General features: G+C 37.8%; 1 protein-coding gene across 2 annotated transcripts in view; it reads right to left on the bottom strand.

Annotated features, from left to right (window-relative positions):
* Positions 1-15,990, bottom strand: part of TRAPPC11 (trafficking protein particle complex subunit 11) — a 37,070-nt gene that overhangs the window by 12,432 nt on the left and 8,648 nt on the right. For both annotated transcript variants that reach the window (XM_060406910.1, XM_004021689.5), the window contains exons 6-22: positions 15,704-15,803; positions 15,268-15,341; positions 13,609-13,705; positions 11,515-11,648; positions 10,716-10,863; positions 8,589-8,682; positions 7,566-7,645; positions 7,379-7,457; positions 7,217-7,271; positions 6,718-6,863; positions 6,176-6,237; positions 5,949-6,081; positions 5,237-5,367; positions 3,829-3,984; positions 1,356-1,543; positions 1,103-1,251; positions 802-923 (exon numbers count right to left, since the gene is read on the bottom strand). In XM_060406910.1, the coding sequence (XP_060262893.1) occupies positions 802-923; positions 1,103-1,251; positions 1,356-1,543; positions 3,829-3,984; positions 5,237-5,367; positions 5,949-6,081; positions 6,176-6,237; positions 6,718-6,863; positions 7,217-7,271; positions 7,379-7,457; positions 7,566-7,645; positions 8,589-8,682; positions 10,716-10,863; positions 11,515-11,648; positions 13,609-13,705; positions 15,268-15,341; positions 15,704-15,803 (1,948 nt within the window). The remainder of the gene's footprint in view (positions 1-801; positions 924-1,102; positions 1,252-1,355; positions 1,544-3,828; positions 3,985-5,236; positions 5,368-5,948; positions 6,082-6,175; positions 6,238-6,717; positions 6,864-7,216; positions 7,272-7,378; positions 7,458-7,565; positions 7,646-8,588; positions 8,683-10,715; positions 10,864-11,514; positions 11,649-13,608; positions 13,706-15,267; positions 15,342-15,703; positions 15,804-15,990) is intronic.

The following is a 15,990-nucleotide window of genomic DNA, read 5'->3' as shown; positions in this document are numbered from 1 at the left end:
TTCCACCACTTCATGGCAAAAAGATGGGGAAACAGTGGAAACAGTGACAGATTTCATTTTGGGGGGCTCCAAAATCACTGCAGATGGTGACTGCAGCCATGAAATGAAGATACTTGCTCCTTGGAAGAAAAGCTATCAGCAACCTAGACAGCATATTAAAAAGCAGAGACATTACTTTGTCAACAAAGGTCCATCTAGTCAGAGCTATGACTTTTCCAGTAGTCATGCACAGATGTGAGAGTTGGACTATAAAGAAAGCCAGGTGCTGAAGAACTGATGCTTTTGAACTATGGTGTTGGAGAAGACGCTTGAGAGTCTGTTGGACTGCATGGAGATCAAACCAGTCAATTCTAAATGAATTCAGTCCCAAATATTCATTGGAAGGGCTGATGCTGAAGCCGAAACTCCAATCCTTTGGCCACCTGATGGCAAAGAACTGACTCACTTGAAAAGACCCCGATGCTGGGAAAAATTGAAGGCGAGAGGAAAAGGGGACAACAGAGGATGAGAGTGGATGGCATCACTGACTCAATGGACATGAGTTTGAGTAAGCTCCAGGAGTTGGTGATGGACAGAGAGGCCTGGCGTGCTGCACGCAGTCCATGGGGTTGCAAAGAGTCAGTCACGACTGAGCGACTGAACTGAACTATGTGAAACATGTGTATAAAATGTGCATTAGTTAAATGACTTGTTTAGTCTCCGGATGTGCTGTTAAAATGTGCTAAAGCTGTCTAAAACCCACTCCATATTTAACACTACAACCTGACCCATTTCCTCTGAGTCCCGGCTGGACGAATTCACCTGTTCCCCAGGCTGTAAGTCCCCGACAGGAATGTCAGTGAGCAGAGCCGGGTAGGACTCGTCACACAGTTCTGTCCCATGAAGAGTCACATGCGTTTTCTGAGTTAAATTGGCATCCTGTCCTGAAAGCACAAATGTTGACATTTTAAAAATACAGAAGATTCCAATGTTGTCCTGAGAATCAACACTACTGCAGAGAGAGCACTCGATCATAACCATTTTCAAAACAGGTTTCCTGAGGTTAACACCGTGATGTTCATTTCATGTTGGATCAACACAGATGAAATTTTGAAAAGTTTACCAGGTTTTAAACCAGCAGTGAGCTTCACATCTCTGATCGGGGTCTTCTCGTGGGACTGAACGGTCACAACCAAACAGTACATTTCGTTAGTCAGGGCGGGGGGGTCATGTCGCAGATGGACCGAAATGTTTGGAACTCTGGATATGATCCTTTGGGGGAAAAAAATGTTAGCTAAGTAACTGATCTAAAAACAACAACAAAGGATTCAAAGAAGTGAGACGACCTTCCACGACCGGCCCGCAGCTCAACTCACATGGTGCTCGCCTGGATCACGATGCCGTCCCAGTGGACCTCGCTGTCGGGGAGCCTGGGTCTTCGTTTGAAAGAGCGCGAGGCCTGCAGGGCCTCCTGGGCAGACGCGGCGTCCCCGCCTCCTCCCTGCCAGTTCAGGACCACACACCTGCCCGCCTCGCTGCCCAGAACCAGATCCACGGAGGTAATCTGCGAGGAGGAGGTCTGTCAGAGACGCCAGCTTGCACAGTTTGTCACCATCCCCTCACAGGAAGTCTCGGGGTGGGCTGCTGGGCTGTGGCGTTCCTGGGACCTGCGACGTGACACACAGGTCGGAACACCCATTCGGAGAGCCCAGTCTTGGGCTCCCGCTGGCTGGGACACTGGCTAGAAACCCTGCGCCAGGTTTCAACCTCTTCAGCTTCACACGAGGACAATAACCCGACTCTCCAGCGGACATGGGCCGTGTGGCAGTTACCTCAGCAACTGGGGTGGTGCCCGAGGGAGCAGACACGCAAGCAGTGGCTGCTGAGCGAAATTAACGAATGTTCTAGTAACCACTCACCTCCTCTGAACCTAACTCCTAGCTCCACACGGACTTTTCCTGATGACATCAACAGCACAAGCAAGGAAATTTTTTACTAACTGAATAAATGTCCCTTCCACTAAATCTATTTGCAAATATATTTAATAGCATTATTAATTTTGACTTGCATCTTGTAGGCTTCCTTGGGGTATCTTGCAAAAAGTTTTTTAAAAACTTTACCTTAGTTTCTCATAAAAAATTAAAACATGACATTAGGGGTTTAGTCAAAATCATGAAGAATTTTTTTAAATGAACAAGCAAAAACTATGGATACTGGTTTACAGATTATATAATTAACAGATTCACAAAAATTGTTATGGGAATACTAGGGGTGCAGTCTTATGCTTCTGTTTGAGAAATGGTCCCAAGTTCAGATTAGCTTACCTGTCCCATTCTAGCCATGGGAAAGCAACATTTCCTGAGAGGCTTACCCCATCCTAATCACTATTCCAGGAAATTTACACTAACTGATTTAATCCTCAAGAAACACTAAGAGGTAGGTAACATTATTATTCCCACTTTACAGATGAATAAACTGTGATAAAAGCAGTCAAGTAACTGCCCAGGGCCACAAGCAGGTAAGCTGGAGAGTTGGAACTGAAACCCGTGGAGTTTGGCTCCAAAGTTTATGCTCAATAAAAATGAGTTTCATCTTATATTCCTGAAAGACATTTTAATTATCTACATTAAACGAACCCTTTAAAGTACCTATCTTTTTAAAAAGACGCAATCAGCAATGTTTAAACATCACAATGATATCACACCTGAGCGTGAATTATGTCATATTTTACAAAATATAATTGCTACATTCCAGAATGCTGTGCTCAGTCACTCAGTATCTGACTCTTTATGACCCCATGGACTGTAGCCCGTGCCAAACTCGTCTGTCCGTGGAATTTTCCAGGCAAGAACACTGGGGTGGGTTGCCATTTCCTCCTCCAGGGGATCTTCCTGACTGAAGTATCAAACCCAGGTCTCCTACATCTCCTGTGTTGGCAGGTGAACGCTTCACCTCTGTGCCACTTGGAAGCCCACATTACAGAAAACATATACACACACATATACAGGATATATATAGTTTAAAATTCCTCAACTGATTATACAGGCATTAAACACAGGGTTGGTCTCATGTGGTAACAGGAAGTGATGCCTAACACAACACTATCTAGCACTTACTCCTTGGAAGGAAAGTCGTGACCAGCCTGGACGGCATACTGAAAGGCAGGGACGTTACCCTGCCGACTAAGGTCCATCTAATCAAGGCTATGGTTTTTCCTGTGGTCATGTATGGATGTGAGAGGTGGACTGTGAAGAAGGCTGAGCGCCGAAGAATTGATGCTTTTGAATTGTGGTGTTGGAGGAGACTCTTGAGTGTCCCTTGGACTGCAAGGAGATCCAACCAGTCCATTCTGAAGGAGATCAGCCCTGGGATTTCTTTGGAAGGAATGACGCTAAAGCTGAAACTCCAATACTTTGGCCACCTCATGCGAAGAGTTGACTCATTGGAAAAGACTCTGAGGCTGGGAGGGATTGGGGGCAGGAGGAGAAGGGGACGACCGAGGATGAGATGGCTGGATGGCATCACTGATTCGATGGACGTGAGTGTGAGTGAACTCCGGGAGTTGGTGATGAGCAGGGAGGCCTGGCGTGCTGTGATTCATGGGGTCGCAAAGAGTCGGACACGACTGAGCTACTGAACTGACTGACTGACCGAATATTATGTATAATATATCTTCACTGAAAGGAAACCTATCAAAAAACCGTAATGAATGATTTCCCTTGGTAAGTCCAAATGGAAGATTTCCATTTTTAACTTAATAAACTTAAGTATTATTGAAATTCTTTCTGATGCATACTCATTATTACTTGTATCATTTAAAATATTTTTTAAACACATTTTATAACTAACCTCAATTTTCTTTCCTACATCTTCAGTTTTTGCAACAAATTTAAATAAAAACTTCCTTGTTTTACCAGGAACTAAACACATCTTGCCTTGAGTCAAATTTTCTAAAACGTCACTTGCTTTGGATGCTTCTTCGATTACACAGAACTGGTTGTATTCCTGAAAAAGACAAGAGGTAGGGTCATGGTTTATGTTTCTTAAACATAAATTTCATGCTCTTGCTTTAAGATTCTCCAATTAATCAGAAGGAATCCTTGGGTAATGGTTTGTAGTTGAATAAAACATACTAATCTTCAAGTGACCCAGGCTTGCTCCTGCCCTTGCTCTCAAAATGCTTCTATTTTAATGGGGTTGACATACACTAAACTTTCTCAGGTTCGCCAAGATGCTAAGAATATTGAAACTCAAAAATGCTTGCTGGTTAACAGCGCAACATAGTTTCTGGGTCACCAGAAAATTAGAAGTGGGCTTATAACTGAAGCAGAATATAATCAAGCACTTGCCTACATCATACTACAAATATGTTCAAATGTGAGAAATATACTATCCCAATTCTGTAGAAAAAAGTTGCTTATTTATAGGCGCCATATGGTGTTTGAACTATTTGAGAAGTTAACTGTGATGCCCCCAAAGGACTAAAACTGGAAGAGCGCACGTTTACACATTTACTTTACATCCATCTACTCCACTTTCATTTCTTTAAAATCAAAAAGATAACAGTTTTATGTTGTTAGGTCGCTTCAGTTGTGTCCGACTCTATGCAACCCCATAGACGGCAGCCCACCAGGCTCCCCCGTCCCTGGGATTCTCCAGGCAAGAACACTGCAGTGGATTGCCATTTCCTTCAATGCATGAAAGTGAAAAGTGAAAGGGAAGTCGCTCAGTCGTGTCTGAGTCTTAGCGACCCCATGGACTGCAGCCTACCAGGCTCCTCCATCCATGGGGTTTGCCAAGCAGGAGTACTGGAGTGGGGTGCCATTGCCTTCTCCAAACAGTTTTATAATGAAAACCTAATACTAATGTGAGAATAAAACAAATGCTTTTGAAAATCTAATCACACTCATTCTAAATATATCTTATTTGAAATTTAAGTTACATATTACAAAACTTGTCTCTATGTATAGACAAAGTCCATAGGTTTCCTAAGCAAGAAGTGAAAACAAAAATTAGAATAGGAAAACTGTAAAACTTGCATTGTGGACACAGAAGCTGAAAATTACAAATACATTTATTTTTAGATAGACTGTATCATACACCTATTAGCGAGAAATCTATTAAGACCTAAAATTCACTAAGTTTATTTTACTTCATTTAATGCAAGTTATGATACAACACATACATGGTTAAACACACACACACACACACACACACACACACACACACACACACACACATTAAAAGATACCATTACCTGATTATTAAAGCTGATACAGAGCTTAGAAAACCGAATGGGATGTGGACAATCAGCCTTCAGATAAACATCAAACTGCACAGGAACATCGACATGAAAACTTGGAGCGTGGAACTTGGCTTTGCATTGCACTAGAAACAAAACAAAAGGGGCCAATTCAGACACCACCAGACGTGCTAGCCCCACGCACGTTATTCTCCAACCTACATCTGCTCTTCAGAAAGGAAACATCTCTGCTGATTATTCTAACTGACTTCTGAACTTGAAACATTTCAACAGACAGAAATGCAGTTCACTCTTTAAAAAAGAATTTAAATCAACTCTACCTCCAAAACCTCTTTAATTTTAAAAGCATGCTTGCTCCTGAAATATAACTGACATATGATTTTAAAGAAAAAAGAACCATTCTGTTATTTTTAGCTTATTTCAAAATACCTGCCTAGATAGGAAAGCATAAACCTTTTAAATAACTGTTTTTTCAAATAACATCTGAACTAAAAATGAACACAGCAGGAAATTTTAAGATCTAAACTAAGTATTTAAAATTCTGACCATCTTTGTATGTCAATGGGGAAAGTAAAAAAAAAAAATTAGTTTATCTACAAAATGACTGTATTTGGAAAATTCTTTGACTTGTATTATTCTGCATCTATTTATTTCTTAGAAAATGGACAGTTTCTCTAAGATAATACTATAGATGCTGGTTACCCACCAAATGGCACAAAGTCTTGTACGCCTATTGTGAAAACATTGCTGCCAGCCAGAGAGATTCGGTCTGCCCACAGCTTCTGAGCAGTTTTCACAGCTAAGATATCACAGTCAGGTTCAGGATCAGGACTTTCATTCTGCACCAACATGGAGTTAAACGTTTGTTCAGCTAGTTGTAAAAAAATACACATATCCAGATACAGATTTTATATATAAAGAGTTCCAACCTACCATTAAAACATTTATGAGGTTTTTTTCTATCCGAGATTTCTGGTCATCTTTCAGCGTTGAAGCTAATAGGAAGGAAGAAGCAAAAAATCAGAACTACAAGACAGGCAAGTAAGCCCATGACCCCGTACAGGTATTAGTGGGGTAAGCCCCAAGTAAGCCCAATACTACCCCCCCTACAGGTATTAAAATACTGTAGATAAATCTCTCTTCTAAGATGGCTAAACACAATTCCAGAAAACTGATAGCTCAGCTTTCTAAGTCAGCCTCAACACTTTATGTATGTGCATTTGAACTCTTATGTGAAAAATTACTTTACACCATAATTTGAAAAGGCAGAAGAAATCTGTTCTTCTCAACTACAGTAGGACCTTCAACTGTGACAAGTTCCATTAAAGTATAAACCTCTTCTCTCAGCAAAGTGACCAGCAAGTGATACAAGTACTATCAGATATTTGATACTGAATTATTCTTCCAACTATAAGAAGCTTAAAGAGGCTCTGTAGTTGTTAAGATTCCAGATTTTACTGAAGGAATGTTGTTACCTCTGCCAAGGAGTTCCAGGGAGTAAGTGATGTAATCTTTCAGCTGGGCCATGAGGTAGGAACACTTCAGAGCCGTGGTCAGTATAGACGTGAGCAGGGTCCACCACCCTTCACTCCGATAATCACACATCACGTAATCTAGCAACCTGATAGAGGATGACACGTCAGACACGCCGAGCCAGCCTCACAAGGCAGTGCAGGAAGAGTTCATGCAGAAACTAAAAGAAAGTGCTTTACTCGTTTTATATAAACTTCAGAAAAATCTTCCTGAAATAGCTCAACAGGTATATTCACATTAAATAAATGTGAGGTTTGCTAAGACTCAGAAAAGGACTGTACCAATAGGCATTACTTGATAAAATTAAAAATCACATAAATGGTGTTTAATAGAAGTGGGAATAAACACGGAAATAATAAATCCTCCAATACAAATTTCCGTTCTCATTTAGCTGCAAGGGAATCAGAATGCTTACAAAAATAAATAGTGAACAGGACTCACTTCAAAGCTTTGGTATAATCCTTTGCATAGTAATATTCCTCTCCCATTTGAACCACTATAAAGGAAACAAAGATTGTATGAATGTAATCTGAAATCTTATATGAACGTAATCTGAAATCACTCAAAAGTCGCATGAAGTCATGGCATGTCAGGGATACGTACTCAGGTGACTCTTCATTCTTGGACACTTATATTTCTTAAACTGTGCGACAGCATTGCTCAGAAGAGTTATTATTACTTCCTGTTGGGAAAGATAAAAAGTGTGAAACATTCCAATAAAAATAATCTCATGTTTTCCCTGAAAATACAGTTTTTACTGAGGGAGGAAAAAAAAACCAACAAAACTCACAGAGTGAACAACACTTCTCTCCTTCAGCTGAATGGCAAGAATCCCCACCTTCTCTTTTTCGGGATCCGAAAGATCAAAGCCTGTGTAAGAGAGGACACAGCCCATTTCAGATAGCTCATTGAACACAGATCCTCCACACGGACATTGGATGTGTGCGCTCCTTGAGGCCTTTACTACAATGTACTTCAGACTCTTCAACATTCTAGAACTCTGAAGAGTCTACGAGGCGGCTCTATCAGCATGGAATCTTCGGTGTGGCCTCTGTTCTGAACAGTGCGAGACTGAGCTCAGTACTCGTTTGCTCAGTGGAAACGACCACCTCAAAAGTGGTATATAAAAAAAAAGTGATATCAATATCATTCTCTAGATAGAATACATTTCCTAGAGACCAAAGTAAATAATTTCTCTCTTTTTAACTTTTTATTTTGCATTGGAGCATAGCCAGTTAACAATACTGTGATAGTTTCGGATGAGCAGGGAAGGGACTCAGCCATACGTATACATGTATCCATTCTCCCCCAAAGTAAATGATTTCTCTTAACACTTAAGAAATAGCCACAGAAATTGCTCCAGTTAAGTGTGTATAAAACAAGAAAGATGCAGAGAAATTATTTTTAAGGTAGTACAAGTAATGTTTTAAAGTGTCAAATATAAAAATTGGCCACAGTGGCTTATTAAATTCTTTCATTTAAGACAACAAATGTCCAAATGTGTTGATCACATCATTAGCTATGTTACTCTTAAGATGCAGTGATAGAAACAACACATTCTAAAAAAAATCTTTAAAAAATGTTTAGAATCTAAAAAAGACTGAATATACGTATATGTATAACTGATTCACTTTACTAGACAGCAGAAACACAATATTGTAAATTAACTGTACTTCAATTTTAAAGAATGCTTAAAAAGCAAATATTTCTACCTCAACATAATTTGTTATACTAATGCAGCCAAAGGAAAAATTAGATAGCAATCTCTTGCCTTTCGAGATTGACAAAAAAGGAAAAAGGAAAAATTATTTACTGAGTATTCCTTGTCGCCATGATCGTTGTCCATAGAAGTCAAGAACGCCTGCTTGCGTTTCTAAGGGATCGGGGTTGGGATACGTTACAGAAGCCTGTAAGTTAAAACACAACCCTGAGTAAGTTAACACAACCTGTCACTAACCAACTCTTCCCTAATCATTGTCAGAATAAAAGAGCTTTCGTAAATACAAACCACACAATTAAATATCAAAGTTGTGACTATTTTAACACAAACTGAACTTTCACAAAATTAAACAAAAACTGTTTAATATTGGATGTGGGTGTTCTCAGTTGCTAAGTCATGTCCAACTCCTTGCGACTTCATGGACTATAGCCCGCCAGGCTCCTCTGTCCATGGGATTTCCCAGGCAAATGGGGTAAATTTCCCTGGGAGGGATCAGATAGTATCATAAAAATAAACCTGAATAAACCAACCTGACTCTAACAAATGATTTAATAATAACTAACTTCTCTACATTTTCTTTTTATTTATAAACCAGTAAAAATACATTACAAATTAAACTTGATAGTTAAACCATATATATTTTTGTGCAAATAAAAATGTTATCAGAAGTTTTCTAAAGAAAGATATGATTTTCTCTTATTGCAAGTGTATTAAGTCCTGGTATTGGTGGAGGAAGGATATTTTTGGCACCAGGGTTCCAAATTTACGCTGCTTTCCTTTTCTTTTTTTTTTTTTTAATAACCTTCTCCCCTCTGAAACCAAAACATAATAAGAGTTTTTGTTGAAAAATAAAGAAAACTTCCAAAAGGAAAAAAATTTAATTACCTGTAGACCTACCACCACTATTAACAGTGTGTGCATTATTCTTCCAGATTTTATATGCGAATGTTTGCTTGTCATCAGCTAACATAATTTTTCAACCTACTTTTTTCATTTAAATACATTCCCTGTATCTCACCATATCACTGAATATTCTTCCAAAACATTATTTTTCTTTTTTTCAAAACATTATTTTTCATGGCTGCCTGCTATTCCACATTTTAACAGATTCTCTACAGTTGTTTACATTATTATTATTTTGCACTATGATTAATAGTTTATAAACAACTCTTAAAACTTATCTCTTTAGGATCCCTTATCTGCCTTAGGCTTCCTGAATATGAAATTATTGGTCAAAAGGTAGGCGTGATTATATAATTACTTGACGGAAGTAATTACTTGACAGAAATATCATTTTACACTCAAGCCAGCACTTGCAAATGCCTGTTTATACATATCCTGATGAGACCTAGTTTTAATCGCCTTTTAAAATACTGTGCTCAAATGATAATATGACAAACTTTAAAAATATAAAACATACAATGAAATTATACATCATGTACAAATAACATGGTAGAAAACAGTCTCAGTATATTATGATTTAAGGGGAAAAAAATTCAAATATTTAAAGTACTAATATGCAAATTGCTTTTTTTTCTAAACAGTTTTTTAAGTAGCACTGTTGTTTAAATTCCCTTAACTTTAGAGAAGAATTTTGAGATCTTAAGTGAAAATAAACTGACGTAACTATATGAATGCAAGTGTCTCTATCTATGTATATAAACATACACATACCATGATTTTATTTTAAAACGTGCTTATGGAGTAATTGGTATTTAAATATAAACATGCAAGAGAAAGGCAATATAAAATGTCAAGTTTAAGAAACTATGCAATTAATACTCTTAAACAGATTCTTTAGAGTTTTCCATGGAGGAGAACCCCAGGAAGAGAAAGAAGTCCAATGACGTCCTCTCCACTGGGTCAAAATAAAGCACGCTGCTCAGTGTCCTTCACACTGCAAAACAATGAAATTACAGTGTGGCAAAGACTAAACTGTGGCTTTTATTTTAAAGCAACTTTCCCTGGTCAAAATCACTAACTTATGGCTAATCAAAAATCAGTTCTTCAAAGAAAAATGTCTGCTTAGTTCATAGGTGAAAACAGAGTACCCAGGCTAAAACTGAAAATAATCCTAATTCCTGAAAATATCAACGATAAAAAATCATTATAGGCAAAGGCTTGGGAAAAAAATTATCCACACCAACCAACTTTATCCTCTTTCAAGAGAAGGTTAATAAACTTCCTAATTGCCAGGTAATACAGGAGTTGGTGACTTACTTCATGGTTACAGAGGGCTTTGGCAACCTGTTTCCGCTCCTGGGCATAGTACGCTGCCTGCTGATAATAGAAACCAGGATTCTGAGTTTGAATAGCTGTCAACCCCAACTTAATAGCTTCATCAAATAAATCTCCGAAGGCCTGGAATCTTCAAGGGGGAAAAAAAAAATCAAGAAATTTTAAGAGAGAAAAGAAAAAGCAGCTTACTAGTCTTTCATCCTGAAACCATAACCTCAGAAGACTGTATCCAGAAAATGCCACTGGTGAGCTGTAAACTGTGGGGACTGCTTTGTAAATACTAATACACACTAATTGTAGGTTACAGAAAAATTCTCTAAGTCAACTCTCCCATGCTATCGAGTCTATAAATGTATCCTCAAACCAGATTGTCAACATGGTTCCAACCACTCAAATACATTCATGTGTCTGGGAAATTGTTCATTTTAGCAATTTTGTCATCAGTCTCAGAGAGCAAATTCCATATCAGTAGGGATATTGTCTATTCACTGCTATATTCTCAGTGTCTGGACACACGACAGAAACTTGATATATATGTGTGTGTGTGTGTGTGTGTGTGTGTGTTGAATGAAAGAGATGGGACCAGTAAACAGCTGATTCCCATTAAGGAACTGTATGAATCAATATCTGCCATTACACCAAACATACTGGATCATTAAAAACCTACTTACTGACAAAAATCTTAGTGTGATTTATAACCAAAGTCCATGTTAACTCCATTCCTCCAAATTCTAAGAGTTTGATTTTAAAAAAAATTCTGAAAATAAAATTTAAAACATACTGTTTAGACATCCATGCTGCATGCTCAAAAGCCAACTCTGCACTTCCAATTTTTTTCTTACACAAGTCAATATGCTTTCGGAACTGAGCGATTGCATCCAGCGGGGTGTTGTGTTGAAAACACAACCTACAGATCTGCAAGATGTAAGACCAACGCCAAAGTTAAGAAGAAAACCAAACTCAAAGGTGGGTTTATTTAAAAGTATATAAAATTTGAGACTAATTTTAAAAAAAACTACAGAATGTCCCTCTCTGAATTTCAGCAGAATTGAAGTATAACAGAACTGATTTTCTGTTAGAAAAGTTATCTAAAAAGGTTATATCCCATCGATTAATGAAATAAAATTATTCACTATTTGTAGTGAATCTATTCTATACCTTAGAAAGTTTTGTTAAGGTATAGCATAAGGAAATATTAAACCCAGTGAAGAGCATAAAGATGGGCAAAAATAAAATATTTCCCACAGGTAACTGAGAAAGGACAGATGAACTTTCAGTTTTAGAACTGTCAGAAAGCAAAAGATATTCTGCAGCACAATAAAAGCATAGTAGCCTCTGTATCAAAGGATTACAGAAATTCTATACACATGTAGGGTAAATAAAAAAAAGAAGAAGAAACAAAGCCTAAATTTATTTCTACATGCTTACTGTTGTGGCTTGGTCACTCAGCCATGTCCAACTCTTTTGCAACCCCATGGACTGTAGCCTGCCAGCCTCCTCTGACTGTGGCATTCTCCAGACAAGAATACTGGAGTGGGTTGCCATGCCCTCCTCCAGGGAAGCCTCAGGGATCGAACCCGTGTCTCCTGCTTGGCAGGCAGATTCTTTACCACTGAGCCACCTGGGAGGCTCACATACTTACTAGCAGTTTTGATTTTATTTTTTAGATAAAAAGGAATAAATGAAAAGTTGTTCTCTCATCCATCCCTGTCCCTTGGGGATCCAATTTCCCCCTCTAAAGGCAACCAGCTCCTGGCATTCGTGGTATAGTCTATGCTCAGACAAGTATGTGCATGCATTTACATGGGAACTATTAATACTATTTTCATACAAATAGCATTTCACTAAATATAGTGTCTGTGCCTCACTTTTTTCACCTACCAATATATTTTCAATATCATTCCATGTCAATATGTGGAGCTGCCTCATTCTTAACAGTTGTGTATTTCATTGTTCGGAGTTGTTTATGTTGACCAATCACTTACTGCTGGGTTTCCAATCTTTTCTTATTACAAGATGCAATAAATATCCTCATACATGTGATTTGTAAGTCTTAGCACAGACGTGGGATAAATTTCCAGAAATGGAATTGCTAGGTCAAAAGGAATGTGCAAATTTAAATCTTCACAGTCATCATAAAAAAATAGTTTCTGTACAAGGTGTACCAATCTACACTTACACGAGTAATGAATCAAGTGTCCGTCTGCCCTCACGCCACTAACCCAGAGACAGCCTCTTTAAAAGATGAGGGCAGAAAGATGGGAAGCACAGCACACAGCCTCTCTTACCTTCCAGAGGTGTCTACTTGGACCATATACAATCTTAAAGTGTTCACTTACCAGGTATAAATTTTTCTCTAGAGGAATAAGTACACTTTTTCTGGACCTATGCCAGAAGGCTTACCCAGTTCTAACAGACTGCATCTTTTAAAATTCAGTACTAGAGGCAGCTTTCTTCTCACTGTCTCCTGTGCCCACTTAAAAACAAAAGACCCTCCTGGAGGAGTTTTACAAAGATAAAACTGCTCTAAACGAGAACTCTGGGACCCATAGCTCATAATCAAGCACTACAATTAGGCTGCTAAGAACCAGGGCAGCCCTTGATAACGGACACAAAGGAACAGAACATAATTAACCACCTGGAGAAGGGCATGGCAACCTGCTCCAGCATTCTTGCCTGGAGAAGTCCACAGACAGAGGAGCCTGACGGGCTACGGTCCAGGGGGGTCACAGAGTCGGACATGACTGAGTGCCTAACACAATTTATCAAGTGATCACTTTTCAAAGCAAGTGACTAATCAGGATTTTCAAATCCTAAGTGGACAATCCCATATTTAAAGCCAAATATTCTTTATTCTTGGAAGTGGAACTATTACCTTGTAGTTTATAAATCCTGCCATGGTCTTAATTTCCAGAATGTTAGTTTCATGGGCTCTCAATTCATGTACAAGGTTATAGGCGGTCCTGTAATTCCTAACATAAACATGGGGAAGGCGGTTAAATGATACCGGTTGATTTTAAAGAAAAACTCCTATCAGCAAAATGACCAGAAATAACAGAGTCAACATTTACTCAACATGTCTTAACACTCAATAGCTTCAGTAACAACATACACAGATCAGTCTCTGATGTCCTGGAAAATGGCACACTGATTCATTATGCGTGGGAGGAGTCAATGTCTTTCCACTAAGAACAGAACCCACGGTACATTGTTCGGTCACTAACATCTGTCTACAGCTGACAAGAAGTAAGTTGGAAAAACAAAAGTAAAGTGGAAAATTGACCAAGAGTTACATGGCAAAATTAACATTCTGTTAAATAACAAGTAATTTTTAAAAGCATCATTGTTGAGCTCCTCAAACAGACAGACATTGTATGAGCAAAGAAGGAGACATCAAGACAGAGATGGTCAGCAGCTTTAAAGCCAGGTTTCTCTCCACATGAAGCGGGAACCACTGGTCTAGGGCACGGGCTCAGTGGAGACAGCCTCAGGGCAGCTAGTGCTTAAGGAGAGAACAGGCTGAGAAAGCGAAGTCTGACAGAAGACAGAAGGTAATGAGGAAAATCGCAGTCTTCTCCAAAGAAAATTGCGCCTGACTTCTCCAGGTAACAGCTTTCTTCCCAGCACTGTTTTTGAACAGAATTAGAATTGAAGGTGTCTCACTAATACCATGGACAATAAATAAACTACCTTTTAAAACCAGCTAAAACTATATATGAAGTTGCTGAGATTTATAAAACATGATTTGGTGTTTAGCACCTCATCAGAAACAAACAAGAAAAGGTTCCTGCAATATTCTTCTGAATGACGGACTTAAGATTTTTCTCTATTCACTCCCAAGTAGACTTAGTCCTTCCTCAATTTTAGGGTATAAAGCTGGTTTTTATCCTTTTGCTACACTGGCACTGTCAATCTCAAAAAATTCAGTTAAGCTAGAAAGAGATGTTTTACTATATTGTGTGTAGCAAAATAAAAGCAAAGGGATAAAATATCTAACCACTGCCAACGCCTCTGCAACTATTCTTCAAAGTGCTAAACAGAGCCTTTGAATAATAGATGATGCTACTGGCAGGTATTATAAACTAAAAACAAATTAATTAAAATAAAATCAGAGTTGAATTGAATAAATGTACTACACACCTTAAAAAATTAAGTTTGATTCAGATAATGGTCAGTACATATTAAACTTTGAAAATCAGTCTTAACATGAGGGTTTTACTGAGTATACAAATGAGAAGCAGGCAACAAGATGGGAAAGATTTTAGTACTCTATGTCTTTAGATCATGAAATTAATTAAGTTAGAACAGAAAGCTTTTTAATACTATAAAATTTACTTCTGATAATAAAATGGATATTTTTCCAAAAAATTCAAACATTATATTCCATTTATCTCTAGAAAAATTAAAGTGAATATTACGAACCTGAATCTAACCAAGATAAACATTTTAAAAATTAAAGTTTGGTTGTGATTCAGAAATTGCTCTTAATATGTTATTGTTAAGAAATCTAGTTTGACAACTGTTAGAAACTTACTTCAGAGCATTCTGTGTATCTTGTTTCAACTCACTGAAGAAAGCTATTTTGAACTGATGTCTAACAAATAAAAGCTGAAAAAATAGGAAAAAAAATACATTACACATCTTCTCTTAAAAAGATAAAAATTGTAATAATGCTTGTTAAGAAGAAATCTAAAGTATAAAGGAAACCATTTGAAAGTAAGGTTCAGGATTACTCCAGTAAACAAATGTAGTTAAGAAGGCTATAAAGGTACATCTGAATGAGCTTTAAGGGCAAAGAGGACAAAAGATAAATTAATTTTTAAAAGCTTTTTAAAAAAAGCTCAAAAGTACAGAAGACATTTTAAAACATCAAAGTATTTAAGAACTTTAATCTCCTCAAAAATAATTGATGATGAATAATCCGCTCTAGAATGCTGCTACTATTTCCTTCTTTAGGAAAAGACATGTACCTGGTGTGTTGTTTTATTCAAAAATTCTTTATGAGATTTCACTCTTCTAATCTCAGTGTAGTAATAAGTCTGTGCATGTTCATAAAAGGCATTTTCTAATCTGTTAAAAAAAAAAAAACCAACATTCAAACACCAAAGTTACTTTAAACCAAAGTGTTTTCAAGAATCACATTTCTAAGACCTGAAAGTAAATCCTGACAGAAATAGTGCCTGATTTACTTCGTAAGATAAAAAGTAAAACAAACTATTAACTAAATTTTTAGGGGAAAAAAAAAATCTAATAATAA

Source organism: Ovis aries, chromosome 26 (assembly GCF_016772045.2).
Source record: "Ovis aries strain OAR_USU_Benz2616 breed Rambouillet chromosome 26, ARS-UI_Ramb_v3.0, whole genome shotgun sequence".
NCBI classification, from domain to species: domain Eukaryota; kingdom Metazoa; phylum Chordata; class Mammalia; order Artiodactyla; family Bovidae; genus Ovis; species Ovis aries.
Note: the sequence above shows the minus strand (reverse complement) of the source record. Positions and strands in the feature narration are given on the sequence as shown.